Below are 21,039 nucleotides of genomic sequence, written 5' to 3'. Positions count from 1 at the left end.
GGGAAATGTCTGTGCGTCTTATGGAGCGAATGTGTGGTCCCTGGAGCCCAAGGGCAAAAAGCAGATCGTGCTTTTTCTTTTTTTTTTGAAAGAGGGAAGGGGGGTGTTGAAACAAAGCCGCTGATTGTTTGCCTATTGGGAAGGAGATAAGGGACACTAGAGATAAAGGAGGCTGCCTGAGAGGGGAGAGGCAAAGACAGCAAACTTGCAAAGGGGGGAGACAGGAAGACTAAAGCAATAAGGAGAGAAATTAGAAGAAGAGGAGGAGCAAAAAACTGCTCTAGCTAAGGAAAAGACACTAAGGCAAGCAAAAGGGAAGGGAGTGTTGAAAGGAAACAGCTAATCGGTGGGATCGGGAGAGCGATAAGGAGCGCTAGCGGAGGCTGCCTGGGAGGGGGGAGGTAAAAGCCCATGGAGCCTCAGGATTTTTACATTGGGTCACCCCAAATTCACCATCAGATCACATAGCATGTCCATGGCTACAGCCTGCACCAAAAAAATCATACATCCACGGTTTCGTTCAGAATATTTTTTCTTGTTTTCCTCCTCTAAAAACTAGGTGCGTCTTATGGTCAGGAGTGAAAAATACGGTATTCTGTCCGTGGTGTTCCCTCCTGTCCTTGTAAAATGTTATGTCTATCTATTCGCATTTTTGTGTGGAGAAAGCATTCAACTGTAGGAACCCCGCACCTCTATCCCGAAGGACATTTACTTGTTTACCCCCTCAGTGAGAAGTGACCTGAGTTTGCCATCTTTTTCTCTCTCATCCAGGGAAGATGCAGCCAGTATAACCCACCTTGCCTGTCGCGTACAGGAGTGTGCAAGGCCCGTGCCAGGTGAGTACAGTGGATTAGAGTTGAGGTGAATTTGCCTTCCACAATCTCCCTTTGCTGTGGCTTTGAAGGTTCTGTTTAGCCAGAGTCAGGATTTGAATGCAATGTCTGTGCAGCCTGAGCAAGTCTCAAAGTTTGCCTGGTTTTGCTCAGTCCCTTCCAGCCCCTTCAGCCAAGTTTTTACCTGCCCCATACCTGACATGGTATATGGCACCAGGTATAGGGTAGGCGGGTGTGGCTTGGCCAAAAAGTCCCCACGGGCCAAATGCCAGTCGTCTAGGTGGTCTAGGGGAGGTTCCTCACTTGGACTATACTGTAAGCCAGTTGAGTAGACCGTCAGGCATGGAGAGCCCTCCTCTCCCTTCGGTAACTCCACAAACAAGAAATAACAAGCCGTTTATAATTTATAGTTCTTTTATTCAAGCATCAGGTTGCGAGCAAAAATCCACATCTTTCCACAAGGAGAGCAGTTAGCCACTATAAATCCTCCCACTTCTGTCTCCCGCAACATCCTGGGCACCAACGGAAAGTCCCTCCTCCTCTTTGCATCCTTTGTTCTCAAATATGGACAGACCTCCTAGTTCAAGGGTAGGCAATCTAAGGCCCGGGGGCCGGATGCGGTCCAATCGCCTTCTCAATCCGGCCCGCAGACGGTCCAGGAATCAGCATGTTTTTACATGAGTAGAATGTGTGATTTTATTTAAAATGCATCTCTGGGTTATTTGTGGGGCACAGGAATTCGTTCATCCAACCCCCAAATATAGTCCGGCACCCCACATGGTCTGAGGGACAGTGGTCTGAGGGACAGCTCACGGCTGAAAAAGGTTGCTGATCCCTGGGCTAAACCCTGTTTTAGTTGTGGGGAAGGCGGTTCCCCCACACTAATGACGTCTCGGCTAGCTGCTCCCTCCCTTCTCTTTCCCTTGCTACTACCTCGTAGTTACGCAACACCTGTCTAAGCTGCTCTGCGTCTGTGTCTCTCGCTGAAGACGAGGGGGTGTGTGTGTGAATCTTCCCCCTCCGGCTCCTCTTCGGAGCTAAGCTGATCTGTCTGAGAATGCATTCCCCAGTCCTCTGCTTCAGGCCATTCCCTGACATAGACAGACCACCATTCCGAGTCAGAATAATTTTGTGATCTCCTTACTCCTTCAAACCTTCAGAATCATAGTAGAAGATGGAACAAGCGAATTTGTGGTGGTGTGCAAGAACCAACAGGTGCAGAAAGTGCTGGCTTTGAACGCCAAGGAGTGGGATGTTGTACAGAACCATGTTAAGAACACGGGCAGTATTGGCATTCAGCACAGTGAAGTTAATACGGCTCCTGGGGTGAGTGGCTTATTCTCCTCTTGTTGAACTGCTAACTCCGTATCTGAATTTCGAATTCTCCCTGGTGATCTTCTCTGTGTATTTCACTTGCTCAGTCCACTGCCAACAATCTTCTGTTTTTGATAGCAAACTGAGGAGCGTGAAGACCTGTTCACCGGGTACTTGAGAAGCTTATGCAGAAGCCCAGTTGTCTGTCGGCCTGTCCTGTTGACTTTCAGACCAGATAGAAAGCCCTCGGGAGATCACGAGGCAGGTATGTAGATATGTGTCCTCAGCTTATCGGAGCTGAGATGTCATGGACTGGTTGGATGAGTGGCGTTGTGGTCTAAACCACTGAGCCTCTTGGGCTTGCCAATCAGAAGGTCGGCGGTTTGAATCCCCGCGACGGAGTGAGCTCCCGTTGCTCGGTCCCTGCTCCTGCCAACCTAGCAGTTTGAAAGCACGCCAGTGCAAGTAGATAAATAGGTACCGCTGTGGTGGGAAGGTAAATGGCGTTTCTGTGCATTCTGGTTTCCGTCAGTGTGTTCCATTGTGCCAGAAGTGGTTTAGTCCTGCTGGCCACATGACCTGGAAAGCTGTCTGTGGACAACAGCATCTCCCTCGGCCTGAAAGCGAGATGAGCACCACAACTCCAGTCGCCTTTGACTGGATTTAATTTTTGTTGAAAAATATTTACGTATTAGGAATCAGAGGAAAAGGGCAAGTTGGCTGTTGGCCTGCACATTTTAAAACAAACAAACAAAAAAAAGCAGGTTTGGCAATTTGATTAATATACCTGTGGTTTTTTTTTTTGTGGGTTTATGATGGGTTGGAAGGGTTTGTCATCCATGGTCCTATAGACCTCTGGTGATTTATACTTTAAGGACCAAGAATCTGGAGATTGTGGCATGTTGTAAAGGCAATGAACTCTAACAGGATGTCAGCTTCTTAAATGTCCAGGTATCTTTTTCCATCTTATAGTCTGAGCTTAGTGTTGTCCTAACCAACTTTCCCTAAGAAAATATCTTGATTTTTTAGGTAGCTCAAATAATGTTTTAAAAGTAAATCAAATGAAAAACATAATACAATGGAATTGTACAATTGGCTACATGGTTGTTTGGTTTCAACACCCCAAATCTTACGTGGAATGTTGAGACTTCATGGTTTAAAGTGAAACTGTATTTTTGTTTTTCCCCAAGGCTTAGGACAGTTGAGGAGGTTTTTCTCCAATGGCTTGGAGTTCCTAAGTCAGACGAGGCAGCGGTGGAACTTGATATGTCTGGATGTCCAGGAGGCGACATGAACGTGAGGCTTGTAACAAACGGCTGTACATCTCGGGTCTTATCCTGCTGCGGAAGAGCAATTATGACATTTCTGCTTCTTCCATGCAACCCATCATTTGGAGACACGTCATTTACATTTCTCATATAAAATGCAGTAAATGTAATAAACCTGAACAAATCTATTTTGTGGCTTTTTAAAGATATTCCTAATTGCTGTCGCAAAAATAATACTAACACTCATTTTAAACATCTAGCTTGTTTTTCTCTCATGCAGATATGACCATTAATTTTCACCACCTTTCGTGTATTCTAGCCAATTTTTTGCAAATTCTGGCACTGACCGTTCTAGCTACTATGAATGCATAACATGCTAGATTTTATTTTTGCTGAGTGGTAGGTTTGATATACATCCCGAGACTCTGATGAGTTTTGGGACGAGGGGAATTCCATAGCTGAGAGCCCCTCAAAACACTTCCTTCACATTCTTGAGGTCTTGATTCATCAGAATTAAGAAGATTTCTGCGCAATCTTAAGGGTCATGTCAAAAACATGGGGACTGAGGTGCTCTCAGATTTGCTAAGCAGGCTTTTTTAAAAGCCTCTGGACCTCCACTAGTCGCTAAGTGGAAGCTGAGCCCTCTAGCTGAAAAAAATCAGTGAACATTTTTGCTACATAAGGAAGGACAGGTCAAGTATATTCTAAATCCATTTTTTATTCTCAGTTACTTCAACAATGTACACAGTTTCTAGCAACAGATAATGTACTTACTATACAGGCTTCCCCCCCTCCCCTCCCCACCTTGTCTCATTCCTCCACTTTTTGGTGAACCAAGAATTTGCAGCAGCACAGTAAGTTATTTTTCTAACACTGAAAAATAGACACAAAACAAGGAGACAAAATATATATGAAACTGAACTGGCCAGTTTTAGGCAGGTACAGCACAATAAATAGACATCTTTATTTCAGATATAGTTCGTAAAATTTTACAGCATCCTCTTAAAGTAGTTATCGGTTTCATAGGCATGAAATGCTACAGCACAGTACAGTCAATTAGGTTTTCAGCAAAAGTGGGGTTTGCACAAATCATTCATACGCCACGCTTGAGGAAACTGACACTCAATGCAGAACCAACAATAATGTCAATATGCAGTTAGGTTTTAACTGGCATTTAACTTAAAGACAAGATACGCCTGGGGGTTAGGAACCTAGAAACTTCCTGACAATGTTATTTTATTTTTGGGTGGAGAGAGAGATGGAGCATTTAACTTGTACAAGTGTCACCTGCAATTATAACCATTCTGCAACTCTGTTAAGTGGGTTTTCTGCTGTTTAGAATAGGAAACTGACCCAGAAGGGGCATTAGGTCTTTTTTGCTAGGAACCCGTGTTTTTGCAGCAGTGACACGATGGCACTAGATGTTTATTCAGTGAAAACTAAGGTTCTTCTTCATTACTGAAACTGTAATCAGAACATGAGCACCAGGAAAAGTAACTAACTTCTCCAAGGTGAGAAAATACTACCCTGCACACTAGAAGGTAACTGAGCAGTACTGCTCACGTGTCCTGCAAGACAAGACTAGCAGAGCAAACGTCCCAGTCATCAGCTCTGTAAAATGACAAATTCTCTATATTCTCTTACTCCACCACAGGGATGGGGAAACTTATAGGCTCCAGCTGCTATCTGCCTACAACTCCTATCATTCCTAACCACCAGCCATGCTACCTGAGACTGATGGGAGCTGGAGTCCAGTAAAATTCAGACAGCCAAAGGCTGGGAAAAATCAGAAAAATTGAGAGGGGACTAGGTCCACCCCCCATTCCCCCCCCAAGCTGTCGTCGTCCCCCCGGAAAAGCGGCTTTGGGGGGAAAATGACCCCCCCCAATTTTTCCAGTTTTCCCCCAGACCTTCCCATCTCTACCCTATAATGTTAATAACTACTGTTCCACAATTCCAGTGATTGAAACAAAAACAAAAATCCAAAGTAAAAAATGTGTGGCTTCCAATTTTGCTTTAATTGTTGCGGTAACTGCAAAGAATAACGCAGGCAAGGAGGCAGAGGAGAGGACTGCTGCCTTGTCCCACTGAAAAACAATGATTAAGTTTCTGCCTTGTCCCACTGCATATAGGCAAATATATATATTAAGCTGCAGCACACAGAGATGCGACTTAATTTCTGTGTTTGGGGGTAGAGATGCTCTAGGAAGGGAGTGGAACCTATTACTAGCTGGAAGCAACAATGGTTGTGAGTAATAAATGTAATTCGTATTTAAGGAAAATTGTGCTTCCTCAGATAAGATGAGCAGAAAGATTGCGGCTGGGCACTCCTCTTTGCCCCACAAGCCTGCAAATTTTCAACACACTGGATGAAACAGGAAAATAATGAAATAATATTGTAGCTAAGTAATTTATAGATTTGATTGTTTTCAGGGTAGCAGCAGCAGCAACAACATTAAAGTACAATAAATAAATCCCATCTCTGATGCATCAGAATTGCCTCAACTGAATAGCAGTAATCCAGGAAAAAGGGTTCAAGTGCCCCAATGCCATCTATACATATACAGCAGCATATGTGGGTTTTCTCTCTCTCCCAGAAAAACTCTTGATCTCCCCTGGTTCTCTTCCAAAGGAAGGGGAACTGCCGGCTAAGAGGTCAAATCTGGTAAAGGAGACTTTCAACCTCAGAGGGACCTTTACAAAACCTGTTTTACGCTCTTAAGCTCAGATTTACACACACAAACACACAGCTATCAAACTAAATGGGAATGTTTTCAAAGATAAAAGGAAATCTTCAGTGAAGTGTTTATCTTCTATCCATGGAAAAGCAAGAAGACGGAGATGAGGAACACACTCAGTTGGGGCTCCAGAAGAGTCGTGACTCTAGTCTTCCAAACTGCGGAACGCATTCTGCATGTCTTCAAAGAGCTGGGCGTAGTCTGCTTTGATCTTGGCCTCTCCATCTTTCACTGGGTCCTGAAATTGGACAGACCAAAACTCAGAAATTGCTGGAGCTTTGTGGTGCTTTGTCAGGAAGGAGGTTGCCTGGAGTGTTTCCTTCCTAGGCAATTTCTACCCCCAGTGCCCATATATGAGCTTACATTTATCAATACAGTGGTGCCTTGGAACCCAAACACTGCATACCCGGAAGTAAGCGTTCTGGTTTGAGAACTTTTTTCAGAAGCCAAACATGCTTTGCTTTGAGTGCCACACTTCCAATTTGAGTGCCACACTTCCGATTTTGGTGTTACGCTGAGGTCTGTCTGTTTTTGCTATTTTGCATTTTTGTGGCTCTTTTTTTGTGACTTTGTGGAACCCAGTTCAACTACTGATTGATTGATTATGTGTCTGCAGTACATTGTTTATTGCTTTCATTTTATGGATCAATGGTTTTGTTAGACGGTAAAATTCATGTTAAATGGCTGTTTGAGAGGTTGTTGTTAATCGTCTGGAACGGATTGCTTTACTTTCTATGGGAAAGTGCACCTTGGTTTTGGAACGCTTTGGTTTTGGAATGGACTTCCGCAACGGATTAAGTTTGAGAACCAAGGTACCACTGTACGTGGAAGGCATTCTACTCTCCTCTTCCCATTGGACTGAGGTAACACAGTTTTAAACTACTGTCTGGATGGACTAGAAAAAAGCAAAACTGTGAGCGTGGACAACGGCCATGTTCATGCCAGAAACAGCCAACTGCAGCCGTGGCAAGACTAGTCTAATCACTGATCTCAAATTGATAAATGAAATATGGCTTGTTGTCAGAGGAGAAGAGAATGTGGATCACTGTGACCGCTAATGTAGCCCTTTCCTTGAGTTTTGTTATTTTTAAAAAGGCTCACCTGGAGACAATTTTAATCTTACTTTATAGCTCATGTCAAACGACCACATAATAACACAATGGCCATTATGCTCATTTGCCTTCAGTAGTAGTAAAGCTCTGCTGAATTAAATATTAATTACCTCTGGTCTATTTTGGTGGAATCCTGCAATGTTTTTTAAGTTTTTACTCTGCTAACTATACATTGGAATCTGCTCTGGCTCAATATTGAGTAGAATTCTATGACACAATAACCTGCTGGCAGTGGGAGTGAAGAATGGAATATGAAAATTGCCTAATGCATCTTTTTGTTTTCTCTTAAATATAAAAACACAACACTGCCAAGTTGGGCCTCAAATGCTTGCCAAGTTAAATAGGGGGCATCCTGACAATGTCCAAAAATGGAGACCACCTAACACAGCAGGAGAAGGAATCTCGGTTTGTTTTGCTGTAACTCCCCCTCACGCAGAGGACATACCTTGAATTTCATTGATGTGAGTCGGTAAAGAATCTCATTCATGTTCTCTCTGATGATGGCCCAAGTGATCTTATTGTCACTCTGGGCAGTGGTCTCAACTGCTCGACGTGCCATATCATAAAAGGCGATCATGTTGGACAGTATTCCCACTGTCTTATAAAATGGGCAGAACCTAACAGAAAAAAGCAGAGAAGGCTTGCAAGTCCTGTCTAAAGGGCGCATTTGTGAATGAACAGGGTGAGCCTGTGACCTGGACTCAGGAACTAAAGTATTAACCATCATAAAAGAATGGCCAGGCTGCCCAGATAGGTCAATCAGTGACCATTATCAGTCATCCTGGCAGACAGGATTTCTGCTGTAGACCGCCTCCTTCTGTATGTATGATGTTTTGGGGGGCGGTCTTGGGCTACAGAGTGGGCAATTTCAAAAGTCTATATAAGGGTGTGCGCACCATTGTTCAGGGTTCTCCTCCCTCCTGCGTGTGGTGAGTGGGGACCCTGTTGCAACAGTTCCTTGAATAAAGATCAGGCTTAGTAGCTGCTTTGCTTCTCAATATTCTCTGGGTGGCCCCTGCTTTCTCCTACCGACAGGGAACCCACTTAAGGACTCTATATGGGCTCCGTAATACCCCATAAGGGAAAGGGAGCAGTTTTTCTTATAACACTACCATAAGCTCAACAGATTTCTACAGGTTAAGGAGTTCCAGGGCAGCTAATCAAATCTGAAAGCTGTTCTTGCTCCTGCTTTCTGGAGATGACATTTTATTATTGGCAGCAGATGAGTCATGGAACAGCAAACTGCGGCAGGAAGAGACCAAAATTCTAACGCCCTTCTTCGCCCATGAAAGTTAACTGGGAAACGTCTAGCGTGATACTGTCTACTTCTTCAGTGCCCATTTCAGCTCCTGAAACATCAGAAACTCTTGTGAAAATAGCTGCAAACCTGTCATATGGAGTGTAGCCATTCTGTTGCAGGAAGTCATCTTTAATGAGCTTGGCAACTTCCAATGTAATTTTGTCTGTTTCAGCCAAGGAAGCCTAGAAGTGAAAGAGACTCGTTAGCTTCCTGGCTCCCTGCTGCTCCTGATGTTACAGGTTCATTTATTTATTTTTTATTTTAAAAATTCTCTAGTCCACATTTCTAGTTCACCTGTTACTGAATCATCTGTCCGCCGTATTTCCCAACTACAACTTCTGTTCCGGCTTCTGATAACCTCCTCATCTCCGGACGCTTCTCATTTACTCACTGCCAGTCCTTAACTGCTCACTCTAAGCCTTGTTTTGCCAATAAGGGAGAAAAATCCCCTTTGAGAGGGAGCTTATCACTTATAATCTGCGTACCAGCACCTACCACTGTTTTAGGTAAAGGGACCCCTGACCATTAGGTCCAGTCGTGGCCAACTCTGGGGTTGCGGCGCTCATCTCACTTTATTGACCGAGGGAGCCAGCGTACAACTTCCAGGTCATGTGGCCAGCATGACTAAGCCGCTTCTGGTGAACCAGAGCAGCACACGGAAACGCCGTTTACCTTCCCGCCGGAGTGGTACCTATTTATCTACTTGCACTTTGACGTGCTTTCAAACTGCTAGGTTGGCAGGAGCAGGGACCGAGCAACGGGAGCTCACCCCGTCATGGGGATTCACTGTTTTAGATGCTAACTAAAATGTTTTAGTACTGCCGCTATCCTCGCCCACGTCCTTCACCCACCCCATTGATGCCAAGAGGCAGGCATCGTCGCTGGACTGTATTGCATTATCCCACAGACATGCCTATAGCAGTTGAGAATATGGAGGAAAAATGTCTCCCCAAAACATTGCTCCCCCTGCCGCTCCTCTACTCACCTTCCCCACCAGCTGAACAATCTCTGCAAGATCCTCCTCTTCCTGCAAGATCTCCTTTGCTTTAGTCCTCAAGGGGACAAACTCTGGGAAGTGCTTGTCATAGTACTCGTCCAGAGCGCGCGTGTACTTGCTGTAGCTGATCAGCCAGTTCACAGAGGGGAAGTGCTTCCGCTGAGCAAGCTTCTTATCCAAGCCCCAGAACACCTGCCAAGCAAGCAGGCCTCTCTATTCATTTAGTCAACTTACAGACGGCTTGCTACACAATGCGGGTCTCTCTCCAAGCAGTTTGCAATAAGAAAGTCAGAGACTCTAAAATAACCAGGGGTCAAGGTCTCTAAAACAGTGTTTCCCAACCGGTGTTCCGCGGCACACTAGTGTGCCGTGAGACACCGGCTGGTGTGCCGTGGGAGGGAGGCGGGCGAGTCGGGCGGCGAGAGGCGGCGGCGGCGAGGATCCGCATCAAGCCGGGGCCGGCTCCGTGGTGGTGGTGCCGAGCGGCGGGGCAGCACCCGCAAAAGGGAGGAGCGCGAGACAGCGGAGGAGGAGGAGGCCGGCATGTCCGGGCAGCAGCAGCAACTCCCGGCGACGGCTCCTCCTCCGCCCGCTATCGCCGCCACCACCACAACAGCTGCCGCCACCTCAGCTGCCGCCGTCCCTCAGTCCCTCGCTCTGCTGCCTCCTCCCACCCCGGCAAGGGGAAGGGAAAAAACGTTCACTTTTGTGCGTCCCTCCCGGCGTGACGCTGCGCGCTGACGTCACAGGGCGGGGCTTTAATGGTGGTGTGCCGCGAGATTTTTTTCCGGTAAACAGGTGTGCCGTTGCCCAAAAACGTTTGGGAAACACTGCTCTAAAACATAGAGCAGAGCGATACACACATACAGATAATAAATCACCACTGATAATAAAATCGTTTTTAAAAGAAGAAATACTGACTTCTGATACAAACTAAAAACAATAAACAGTATAATCGCATGATCCAGAGATTAACTGTCGAGAAACCCCCAAGCGAAAAACGCCATTTTTCATTCAGTGTCTAACACCGTCCAACAGTTGACATACAAACTGAAGCTGACTCCTTGCTACTGAAGTCATCTAATGACTACAACTGACCTTGGGGGTAACCTGAAACTATGTATAAGAGGGAGTGCAAAGGTAAAGGGGACCCCTGACCATTAGGTCCAGTCATGACCGACTCTGGGGTTGCGGTGCTCATCTCGCTTTATTGGCCAAGGGAGCCGGCGTACAGCTTCCGGGTCATGTGGCCAGCATGACTAAGCCGCTTCTGGTGAACCAGAGCAGTGCACGGAAACGCCGTTTACCTTCCCACCGGAGCGGTACCTATTTATCTACTTGCACTATGACGGGCTTTCGAACTGCTAGATTGGCAGTAACTGGGACCAAACAATGGGAGCTCACCCCGTCGCGGGGATTCGAACCACCAACCTTCTGATCGGCAAGCCCTAGGCTTTATGGATTAACCCACAGCGCCACCGGCGTCCCAGTCAAGAGGGAGTGTAACCCCATCCCAAACAGGAACTTTCCCAACTCTTGAACCCAGGAACCATTCACCATAAGGATTTAATTTCAGATGATTGGCTCTCGTCTGCCCATCAGCCCAGGTAATGCATGGCCCTGTCATGATTCAGATGTTAAAGAGAATCCCTCAAATATCAGCTCCCCTCTCCTTTCAGGTGTCCTGTGCCCTGGATATCAGCTACGCCAAACTTCTGTTGCCCTGTAGCTAGGCAGAGTCAGTCTTGGGATGGAGGGAAGACCCCACTCCCCTTTAATGGGGTACTTGCTAGAGAATCTTGCCCATCAGCCCAAGAGAAGGTAATTCCCAGAAATAAGTGCTGCCCAACCACTAGAGAAAGGCATTTGGCCAAGACCCCAATGAGCCACTGTTGATAGTGGACAACGCTGGGCTAGATGAATCAAGTCACTGGGCACAGGCAGCGGAAGACCACTGGAAAGTGAAGCTTGCGTTCGGTTAAGGAACCCGAACCTCAACATACCTGAACGATGCCCAGAGTAGCAGAAGTAACAGGGTCAGAGAAGTCACCGCCCGGAGGAGATACACTGAGCACAGATAGGAAAGAAGGAGAGAGAGAGAGAGAGATGTCAGTTTTTGTAATAATAATAAAAAAATTCTGACCTCCTTTTGTCACCTCAGCCTGCTCCTCGGACCCTTGTCGGCATAAAAGAGTCCATGAGAAGAATATCCTTGCAGAGTACTTTCTGCTTTTATTTTTAAAAGACTTTCTGCAAAAAGCGACTGACCAACTGTACACACCTCAACACCAGCAGCTTTCACTAACTAACTAACTAACTAACTAACTAACTAACTAACTAACCAACCAACCAACCAACCCACCCAACAACAAACTAACATTTCTCACTCTCTATATACAACCCAGTGCAGGCCACTGACTCATGCTGACCCAGCTTTTTAAGCATTAAAGAAATAGCGGCTAATTTTTAGCCGTGACACGAAAGAGAGAGAGAGAGAGGGAGGGAGAAAGGCATGAACAGCAGCAATAGACATTTCATGGGGAACGGCAGTTGTGTGACTTGGCAACTCGGTGCTCAGATTTGCACCCACCACACAACTTCTTCTGAAACGCAATCTGAGACAAGGGGATGGGGAAAATACCAAACCCAGATTTCATCCTTGATGCAGTGTGCTAAATCATAGTCTAGCATGAACTAGATGTTGCAGAAATAAGCCCAGTCCTTGGTGCCATACCAAGGGTTAAGACTAATTCAGTGCAGTTACAGACACACTCAAGCCACATTTATCATTTTACTCCTTTCTAGACCACAATGAAAATGTACCTATGTGGCGTGTAAGAACTCAAAGCATAACCATGAAATCAAAGCGAAATATTTTAAAGAAGCAGGAACACAGAACGGGTCACCTGACAAGAAGATTATCAAACACAATAAATGTAATTCAGTAAAAACAAGAGATCCACAGCAGTCTATGTCTCAGCACCAGACCCACCCCCAGTGACACTCTTCAAAGAGCAATGCCCAGTGTAAAAGTCTGGAAGGATAAAAATGTTTGTGTGGTGTCAGAAAATGGCCAAAATCTTGTGACGGAGGTTGTTCCATAGTTGGGGTGCCACCACAGAAAAGACCCCGTCCCCACACAATGTGCTCCAGGAATAGGTGGGAGAACAAGGGCCTCTTCAGCAGATCTTAATAGAGGGGGAGGTTGATACAAGGAGAGGCACTCCTAATATTTAAATCAGGTTTAGGGAACCAGCGGCCCTCCAGCTGATCTGACAACAACTCCCATCATCCCTGACCACTGACCAGTGCTGGCTGGGAATGATGGGACTTGTAGTCCAACGACTTGTTGAGGGCCACAGGTTCCCCATCCGTGACTCACTCCTTTTTTGAAGCTGCAGTGAAAATCAAGTAGGCTCAGCGAAAGCAGCCGTAACACAGACACATCAAAGCTGACTGGGTCAGACTAATGAGACTCTAATTGAAGACCTTTATCCAGTTTTGAAGAAGAAAGCACAAAGAGATGGGGTGGTTATCCCTACTCATTAGTTTCCCCTAGAAATGGCATGGTAATCCTACAGGTTCAAATTCTGACATGGGTACTGCATAGCTGGTTCCACTAAAGCAGCTGGCTCTGGATTCGACCTTCCCTAGCATGGCAGAGAATCAACAAACTGAAGACTGAATGTCTCCCTCTGGCTTTGTCATCCTCCACTGACTCGTCCTGGGCTTGGCCTTCCCTGCATTGCTTCCTATGACTAAACCCTTGTGCCATTGTGACCCTGACTTATCTCTTTCCAGCCTCTGACTCGCCTTCCTTATGCAGCTCCTTGGGGAACAGGGAATGTTCTGCTTTGCACAAGACAGACCTTGCAAATCCCAGCTCAAGAAACGAAGGACCAAGGGGCTTTGCCATACTTACGCTCCCACAATGCTGACGCTCCCTTCCCTCTCTGGGTTCCCCAGACACTTCACTCTGCCGGCCCGTTCATAGAAAGAAGCCAAGCGGGCGCCAAGATAGGCTGGATAACCGCTATCTGCAGACATCAACACAGACAAATGGAAAGTGAGCTCCCCCAACCACAGGAAGGTTCAGGGCTTTTGTCGGAGAAACCTCCCAAGGCGGTCGTCAGAAGCGGAAGACCTACCAGCAGGCATCTCAGCCAGGCGTCCCGAAATTTCTCGAAGGGCCTCCGCCCATCGGGATGTAGAGTCAGCCATCATGCTGACATTGTAGCCCATGTCGCGGAAATACTCAGACAAGGTGATCCCTACAAAAGAACAAGAATTGCAGGTCAGATGTCACAAACCGTAGAGAGCCTGGCTGATGAGGGCTCGACTGAGAAACCTCCTAGAAGCATTTATAGATTCTCAGATTTGTAAAAAAGTAATGGAAAGGTAAGCATCAGGAGGAAAGTTTCACCACTCGTTTCAATTCTCACCTGTGCCCTCCAATATTATTTGCAGACCATTTTGTCTCGTGTTCTTGCTCTTACCGTTACAGTTGTACCTTGGAAGTCAAACAGAATCTGTTCCGGAAGTCCGTTCCACTTCCAAAACATTCAGAAACCAAAAAGCGGCTTCTGATTGGCTGCAGGAGCCATGGAAGCCCCGTCGGACGTTCGGCTTCCAAAAATAGTTCGCAAACCGGAACAGTTACTTCCGGGTTTGCGGCGTTCAGGAGCCAAAACGTTCAAGAACTAAGCTGTTCGAAAACCAAGGTATGCCTGTATTTCATAGCAGAATTTACATGTTCCTAGACAGAAACCCAGAACCATTTTTAAATTTTATTTATTACAAAATTGGAAATAAACAGAAATGCCCATCATACTATAGAGCAAAGGGACCAGACTGCTTTCATTTAGCACATGTAGTTCTCAGTTAACAATAGCCCTTTTTCTAAGCACTTTGCATATACAACATTAACACTGTTGTTGTTAATAATAATAATAATAATATATTATTTATACCGCGCCCATCTGGCTGGGTTTCCCCAGCCACTCTGGCTGGCTTCCAACAAAGTATTAAAATACAGTAGTCTCTAAACATTAAAAGCTTCCCTAAAGAGGGCTGCCTTCAGATGTCTTCTAAAAGTCTGGTAGTTGTTCTTCTCTTTGACATCTGGTGGGAGGGTGTTCCACAGGGCAGGTGCCACTACCAAGAAGGCCCTCTGCCTGGTTCCCTGTAACTTGGCTTCTCGAAGTGAGGGAACCCCAGAAGGCCCTCTGCGCTGGACCTCAGTGTCCGGGCAGAACGATGGAGGTGGAGACACTCCTTCAGGTACACTGGACCGAGGCCATTTAGGGCTTTCAAGGTCAGCACCAACACTTTGAATTGTGCTCGGAAATTGTCAGGGAACTGACATCGGAGGAAAGGGAAGTGGTAGGGCTCCCAGAGACTGGGAGAGAGTCAACAGCCAAAGCAGGGACCAGCAGGGGGAGCGCGGGGTCTCTGGAGGAGGATCTCAGTAATGCTGAGAGAGACGCAGCAGCCCAGGCAGGAAGCAGCAGGGGAGAGAAAGGGGTGAGAGACACTTCGAGCGAAAATAGCGGGGAGGTGTCAGAAGCAACTGCAGGGAGACCTATGCTTCGCCGGAAGCTGTCACGTCGTGAGTCCAGGAGACGCGTTTCCGTTAAGGAACTTCTTTGCTGGAAGCGCTTCCGCAGGCAGCCACTGTCGGACTCTACAAGTGACTAGAGCAGACATGTCTGAGGAGCTCTGTCACACACAGAGGTTTGTGGGGTCGCACAAACTCTGAAGGGGCACTATTTTAAGCACAAGCAGCTAATCATCCCCTGATAGCAGTCCGACAGTCTCTGTACGCTGCCTGTGCAGGAGAAGGCATCATGAGCGACCCAGCAGGAGCCGGAGCCGCAGGGGGTGGAGCTGGTCCAAGCTTGGAAGACAGATACCGAGCATTGGAGGTCCAACTTGCGCTGCAGACGGCGAGGCTCGAGGAGAGGAGGGCTCAAGATGCAGACAAGAAGGGGAGAACCACTCAGTTCCCCAGAAAGGTACCAGGATTAGTGCAGAAGTTTGGGGGGGACCCCAAGGATTACCATGCCTTTAGGACTGAAATGCAATATGCCCTGAATGTGCAGTTTGATGAGTTCCCTGATGAGGAATCCCGAGTTGCTTTCGTAATTGGGCATCTTGAGAAGGGGGCGCGAGATTGGGTTCGACCCCTGATGGCAACGCACAACGATATCCTGAAGGACACTATGAAATTCTTTCGTGCAATGGATATCATGTTCTCCAGCGATATTGAGGAGGGGGTAGTGCGCAGACAGCTAATGGCTTGCAAGCAGGGAAGCAGATCTGTCCGTGAGTACTGGACTGAATTTACCATGCTGATTCACAGATTGGGGTGGGATTTATCGGCAGCACCCATTCAGATGCTATTTGAAGAAGGTCTTTCTTCAGCTGTGAAAGACGAGCTGGCCAGGAGCCCCAGGGCGGTGTCTATGGATCAGCTGACCAAATCTGCGCTGACCATTGGAGCGCGCCAGGAGGCAAGAGCCTTGGAGAGGCGGGAAGGGAGAGGGGAACGTTGGAAGGAGTTACGCATTCCAGACATTCCTGAGCCAGCTTTCCCGCCGGCAGAGCCGATGGAAATCGGAACCGCCCGCGCGCGCGCAGTTTCAAAGCCCAGTGAGGGGGCGAAGAAGGAGGGAAAGGGACCCCGGAAATGCTATCTCTGCCAACAGCCAGGCCACTTTGCCAGAGTCTGCCCCCAGAGGAAGGAATGGCAAGGGATGGTGGGAACTGTTGAGGGGGAAGAGCAGGGAGAAACGGAGCAGGTAAAAGCCAACGCCTGGTTGCCAGCAGGGCACTGCAGCCAGGCCAAAGAGCAGTGAAAGTGCCCCTTCCCCAAGTGCCAGTGCCAGAAGCTCCTCGACCTGCTCTAGTGATTGAAGTGTCGCTAGAGTTGCAAAATGGACACCCCCTAAAAATAAAGGCGCTGTTGGACTCAGGCAGCTCCTGCAATTTCATGAGCAAGGAGTTTGCGACTGAACACCAGATACAGACTATCCCCTTAAGCAACCCCCTGCAGGTGACCACGATCGATGGCAGAGAACTGTTGGGAGGAGGCGTCAGCTTGCAGACCATCCCAATGATAATGAGGGTGGCAAGGCACACAGAACTGATAGCGTTTAATGTGGCCACCTTGGGAGGCGCTCCCATTATTTTGGGAATGAGCTGGCTAGCCCTACATGATCCGCTGGTGGGCTGGCATCAAAGAGTGGTTTCCTTCGGTTCCGCACATTGCTTAGAACACTGCAGGGGGGAAAAGGGGTCAGCAGGGGCCCAAGCCACCCTAGCAGGGACGGAAGTGATGGAGAAGGGGAAGGTGCCATCACAGTATGCTGATCTCAGCGACGTGTTCAGCGAGAAGGAAGCTGACCAACTACCCCCGCATAGGCCCTTTGATTGCCAGATCAATTTACTCCCTGGAGCACAGCTTCCTGTAGGCAGGTTGTATGCCATGTCAGACAGGGAGATGCAGGAGTTGCGAGCGTTCATTGACAAGAACCTGAAGAGAGGCTTCATCAGAGAGTCCAAGGCAGCGGGGGGTAGCCCAGTGTTTTTTGTGGATAAAAAAAACACGGACAAGCCGAGGCTGGTATGTGACTTTCGGGCCCTAAATGCAGTGACAGAGCCGGTGGCTTTTCCTATGCCCAGGATTGATGATATTTTGACCAGGGTGCGAAAAGGAAAGATTTTTACAAAGCTGGACCTAAGGGGGGCGTACAACCTGATACGTATAAGGAAAGGGGATGAATGGAAGACCACCATGTTCACCCCTTTGGGGGCATTTGAATATCTCGTTATGCCTTTTGGATTACAAGCAGGCTCCGCGTGTTTTCAAGCCTTTATGAACCATGTACTGGGGCCTTTGCTCTACAAGAATTGCGTGGCCTTCTTAGATGACGTGTTGGTGTATTCGGAGAATGAGGAGCAACATGTGAGAGACGTCAGAGAAGTGTTGAGCAGGCTGCAAGCCAACAGACTGTGGGTGAAACTGGAGAAGTGTCAGTTTCATACCAAGGAGGTGGAATTCCTGGGGTACCGCTTGTCAGACAAGGGGTTGGCCATGGACCCCGGCAAGGTTCAAGCGGTGCTGGAATGGAAAACACCCAAGACTAAGAAGGATGTGCAGAGGTTCCTAGGGTTTGGAAACTTTTATCGTAAGTTCATCCGAAACTTCGCTCACCTGACGGCGCCCATCACGGACTGTCTCAGCAGCAAAAAGAAGTTTGTTTGGACGGGGGAGGCGGAGCGAGCGTTTGAGGAACTGAAAAAGGCCTTCGCCTCTGACGAACAACTTCTACATGTGGATTTACAAAAAAAGCTGAGGGTCGAAACAGACGCTTCTGACAGAGCCATAGGGGCGGTGCTTCTTCTGCAGCCGGGGAAGGAAGGGTCCGAGTGGCGACCGTGTGCCTTCTTTTCGCGAAAGCTGAACAAATCTGAGAGAAACTACACGGTGTACGACCGGGAACTTCTTGCGATTTATGAGGCCTTCCGGAGATGGAGGCACCTACTAATTGGTGCACAACAGAAGGTGCAAGTGCGCACGGACCATAAGAATCTAGAGTATTGGAGAACTGCGCGAGTGCTCAACCAACGGCAGTTGAGATGGGCCCAGGAGTTCTCCAAATTTAACTTTGAGATTTGTTACGTACCAGGCCCGGAGAACGTTAGGGCGGACGCTCTCTCACGCAAACCTGAATATTTGGAGGGAGAGGGTGCACCCGAAGAGACCCATGTCATTCCCGAGGACCGCTGGGTGTGTGGGGCGGCATTGGTGGGGCTAAGGGAACTGATAGAGGGAACGGTGCAGGATGAATATGCCCAGGACAAACTCAGGGGTCTCAGGAGGGAGGGAGACAAACCCGGGGGTTTTGAGGAGAGAAACGGGGCGTTGTACTACAAGGGAGCGTTATACGTACCTGAAGGAGAATTGAGGGGAAAGGTACTCAAGCAACTGCACGATAGCCCCACAGCAGGGCATTTTGGGCAACACAAAACCATGTGGCTGGTTACCAGGGAATTCTGGTGGCCCAAGGTCAGGGAAGATGTGAGGGAGTATGTGAGAGGGTGTGACCGATGTCAACGAGCCAAGGGGGAGAGGCGGGCACCGGCAGGTTTATTGGAACCACTACCCACGCCGGAAAGACCATGGGAGGCAGTGGCAATAGATTTTATGACTGATCTGCCCAGGTCCAAAGGGAAGACAGCCATTATGGTTGTGGTAGACCTGTTAACCAAGATGGCCCACTTTATAGCCTGCTCACATGCGGTCACAGCAGAAGAAACCGCTAAATTGTTTGTGGAAAATGTGTTTAGATTGCATGGTGCCCCCTTGAGGGTGGTTTCGGACCGAGGGAAACAATTTACTTCCAGGTTCTGGAGGAAGCTCATGAGCTTATTGCATGTAGAGGTGAATTTTTCCACTGCCCGCCATCCAGAAACCAACGGGCAGGCGGAAAGAGCTAATGGTGTCCTCCAGCAATATTTGAGGTGTTATGTGAATGACAGAGAGAATGATTGGGTGGAGAAGCTGGCGTTGGCAGAATTTGCCTATAACAATGCGGAGAACGTGTCCACGGGAATGAGCCCTTTTTTGGCCAATCACGGGTGTCATCCCCGAGCCTTCCCAGGGGGGGAGGGGGAGAACTGGAGCGTTCCAGCCGCAGAACAGTTCGTTGAAGAAATGGAAGCGATCCATCGCCAGCTCCAACTTAATTTAAACAGGGCGAAGGAGGAATATAAGAGGCAGGCAGACAAAACCAGAAGGGAAGGAGAAAGCATTAGGGTGGGGGACCAGGTGTGGTTGTCCACCCAAGGGTTACCATTTAAAGGAGGTTGTAAGAAGTTAAGACCCAAAAGGCTGGGCCCATTTGAAGTCACGCAACAGGTCAACCCAGTGGCTTTCAGACTCCGGTTACCGAACCACATGAAGTTGCACCCAGTGTTCCACAGATCATTGCTGTCACCGTATATAGGGGACAGAGAGGGGAGGGTCAATAGGGGACCAGCTATGGAGGAAAAAGAACACAGCTACCATGTAGCGGAGATTCTCGATTCCAGGTGGAGGGGAGAGCAAGTAGAGTATTTGGTAATGTGGGAAGGGGAGCCGGAGTCGGAAAACACCTGGGTCAGGGCAGAGGATGTAGATGACGAGGTTTTGATTGAAACTTTTCATCAGAGATTCCCTCGGAAACCCCAGCCAGTGGCGAGGTTCCGGAGGGAATACTTCGCCACCACCGACGAAGAAGAAGAGTTGGAGGGGTTCGCTGATTCCGAGGTGGAGGAGGATTCAGCGAGTCGGAACGAAGACCGATGGAGGGAAATGTTCGAGACGTCGGAAGATGAAGAGGATTCTTTTAGGGGTTTCAGCTCCTCACCGCCCAGAGGAGAGAGTAGGGGCGGGGGAGAGGGGGGCCCTGGAGGGGAGGTGGATGTCAGGGAACTGACATCGGAGGAAAGGGAAGTGGTAGGGCTCCCAGAGACTGGGAGAGAGTCAACAGCCAAAGCAGGGACCAGCAGGGGGAGCGCGGGGTCTCTGGAGGAGGATCTCAGTAATGCTGAGAGAGACGCAGCAGCCCAGGCAGGAAGCAGCAGGGGAGAGAAAGGGGTGAGAGACACTTCGAGCGAAAATAGCGGGGAGGTGTCAGAAGCAACTGCAGGGAGACCTATGCTTCGCCGGAAGCTGTCACGTCGTGAGTCCAGGAGACGCGTTTCCGTTAAGGAACTTCTTTGCTGGAAGCGCTTCCGCAGGCAGCCACTGTCGGACTCTACAAGTGACTAGAGCAGACATGTCTGAGGAGCTCTGTCACACACAGAGGTTTGTGGGGTCGCACAAACTCTGAAGGGGCACTATTTTAAGCACAAGCAGCTAATCATCCCCTGATAGAAATGTACTGGGAGCCAATGTAGGTCTTTCAAGACTGGTGTTATGTGATCTTGGCAGCCGCTCCCAGTCATCAGTCTAGTTGCCACATTCTGGATTAGTTGTTTTGCATTGCTTTTGATTATTACAATGTTTTTGGGGTACTGATGTTTATAGCTTACAGGTTAAGAACAACAACTACTACTACTAAAAACAGTCCCTTAAGGTATTTCCGAGAAAGCATGGCTTCCCAAAGTGGTGGAGCTGAGATGCAAAATAGGAGTCTGAGCTACACAACAAACCGGGCCTGTCTTGCAGCACCATGGGGTTACCGGGCTGCGGTGTGCTCAGTCCACAGAAATACTGGCAACCAACCGATTCAGAGGGATAGAGCTATAGGAACAGTTCCAACCATGGATAGAGGAAGCCAGCCCAAAGAGAGTCCGAACCAATTCTGGCACCACTGTTGTACACCTGGTACCTCATATCCAAAAGCGACGAAAAAATTGCGTCCCACTTCACTGTGTGAAGTTCTTCTTTTTGCCTGTCATTAATCCTTCAATACAGAGGTACCTTGGTT

General features: G+C 48.1%; 2 protein-coding genes across 8 annotated transcripts in view; one reads left to right on the top strand and one right to left on the bottom strand.

Moving 5' to 3' along the window:
* The window catches only part of CTC1 (CST telomere replication complex component 1), a 32,041-nt gene extending 28,438 nt beyond the window's left edge, over window positions 1-3,603 (top strand). For all 4 annotated transcript variants that reach the window (XM_082206042.1, XM_082206041.1, XM_082206040.1 and 1 more), the window contains 4 exons: window positions 772-836; window positions 1,994-2,159; window positions 2,286-2,412; window positions 3,338-3,603. In XM_082206042.1, the coding sequence (XP_082062168.1) occupies window positions 772-836; window positions 1,994-2,159; window positions 2,286-2,412; window positions 3,338-3,441 (462 nt within the window). In that variant the 3' untranslated portion in view covers window positions 3,442-3,603. The remainder of the gene's footprint in view (window positions 1-771; window positions 837-1,993; window positions 2,160-2,285; window positions 2,413-3,337) is intronic.
* Window positions 3,604-4,113: 510 nt separating this feature from the next.
* ATP6V1A (ATPase H+ transporting V1 subunit A) overlaps window positions 4,114-21,039 on the bottom strand; it is a 31,686-nt gene continuing 14,760 nt past the window's right edge. For all 4 annotated transcript variants that reach the window (XM_082206078.1, XM_082206080.1, XM_082206079.1 and 1 more), the window contains exons 9-15: window positions 13,711-13,833; window positions 13,485-13,599; window positions 11,566-11,629; window positions 9,551-9,754; window positions 8,653-8,747; window positions 7,711-7,882; window positions 4,114-6,391 (exon numbers count right to left, since the gene is read on the bottom strand). In XM_082206078.1, coding sequence (XP_082062204.1) covers window positions 6,299-6,391; window positions 7,711-7,882; window positions 8,653-8,747; window positions 9,551-9,754; window positions 11,566-11,629; window positions 13,485-13,599; window positions 13,711-13,833 — 866 coding nt within the window. In that variant the 3' untranslated portion in view covers window positions 4,114-6,298. The remainder of the gene's footprint in view (window positions 6,392-7,710; window positions 7,883-8,652; window positions 8,748-9,550; window positions 9,755-11,565; window positions 11,630-13,484; window positions 13,600-13,710; window positions 13,834-21,039) is intronic.

Source organism: Podarcis vaucheri (assembly GCF_965113315.1).
Source record: "Podarcis vaucheri genome assembly, chromosome: 17".
NCBI lineage: Eukaryota > Metazoa > Chordata > Lepidosauria > Squamata > Lacertidae > Podarcis > Podarcis vaucheri.
The sequence above is the reverse complement of the archived record's forward strand: the minus strand, read 5'-3'. Positions and strand labels throughout refer to the sequence as shown.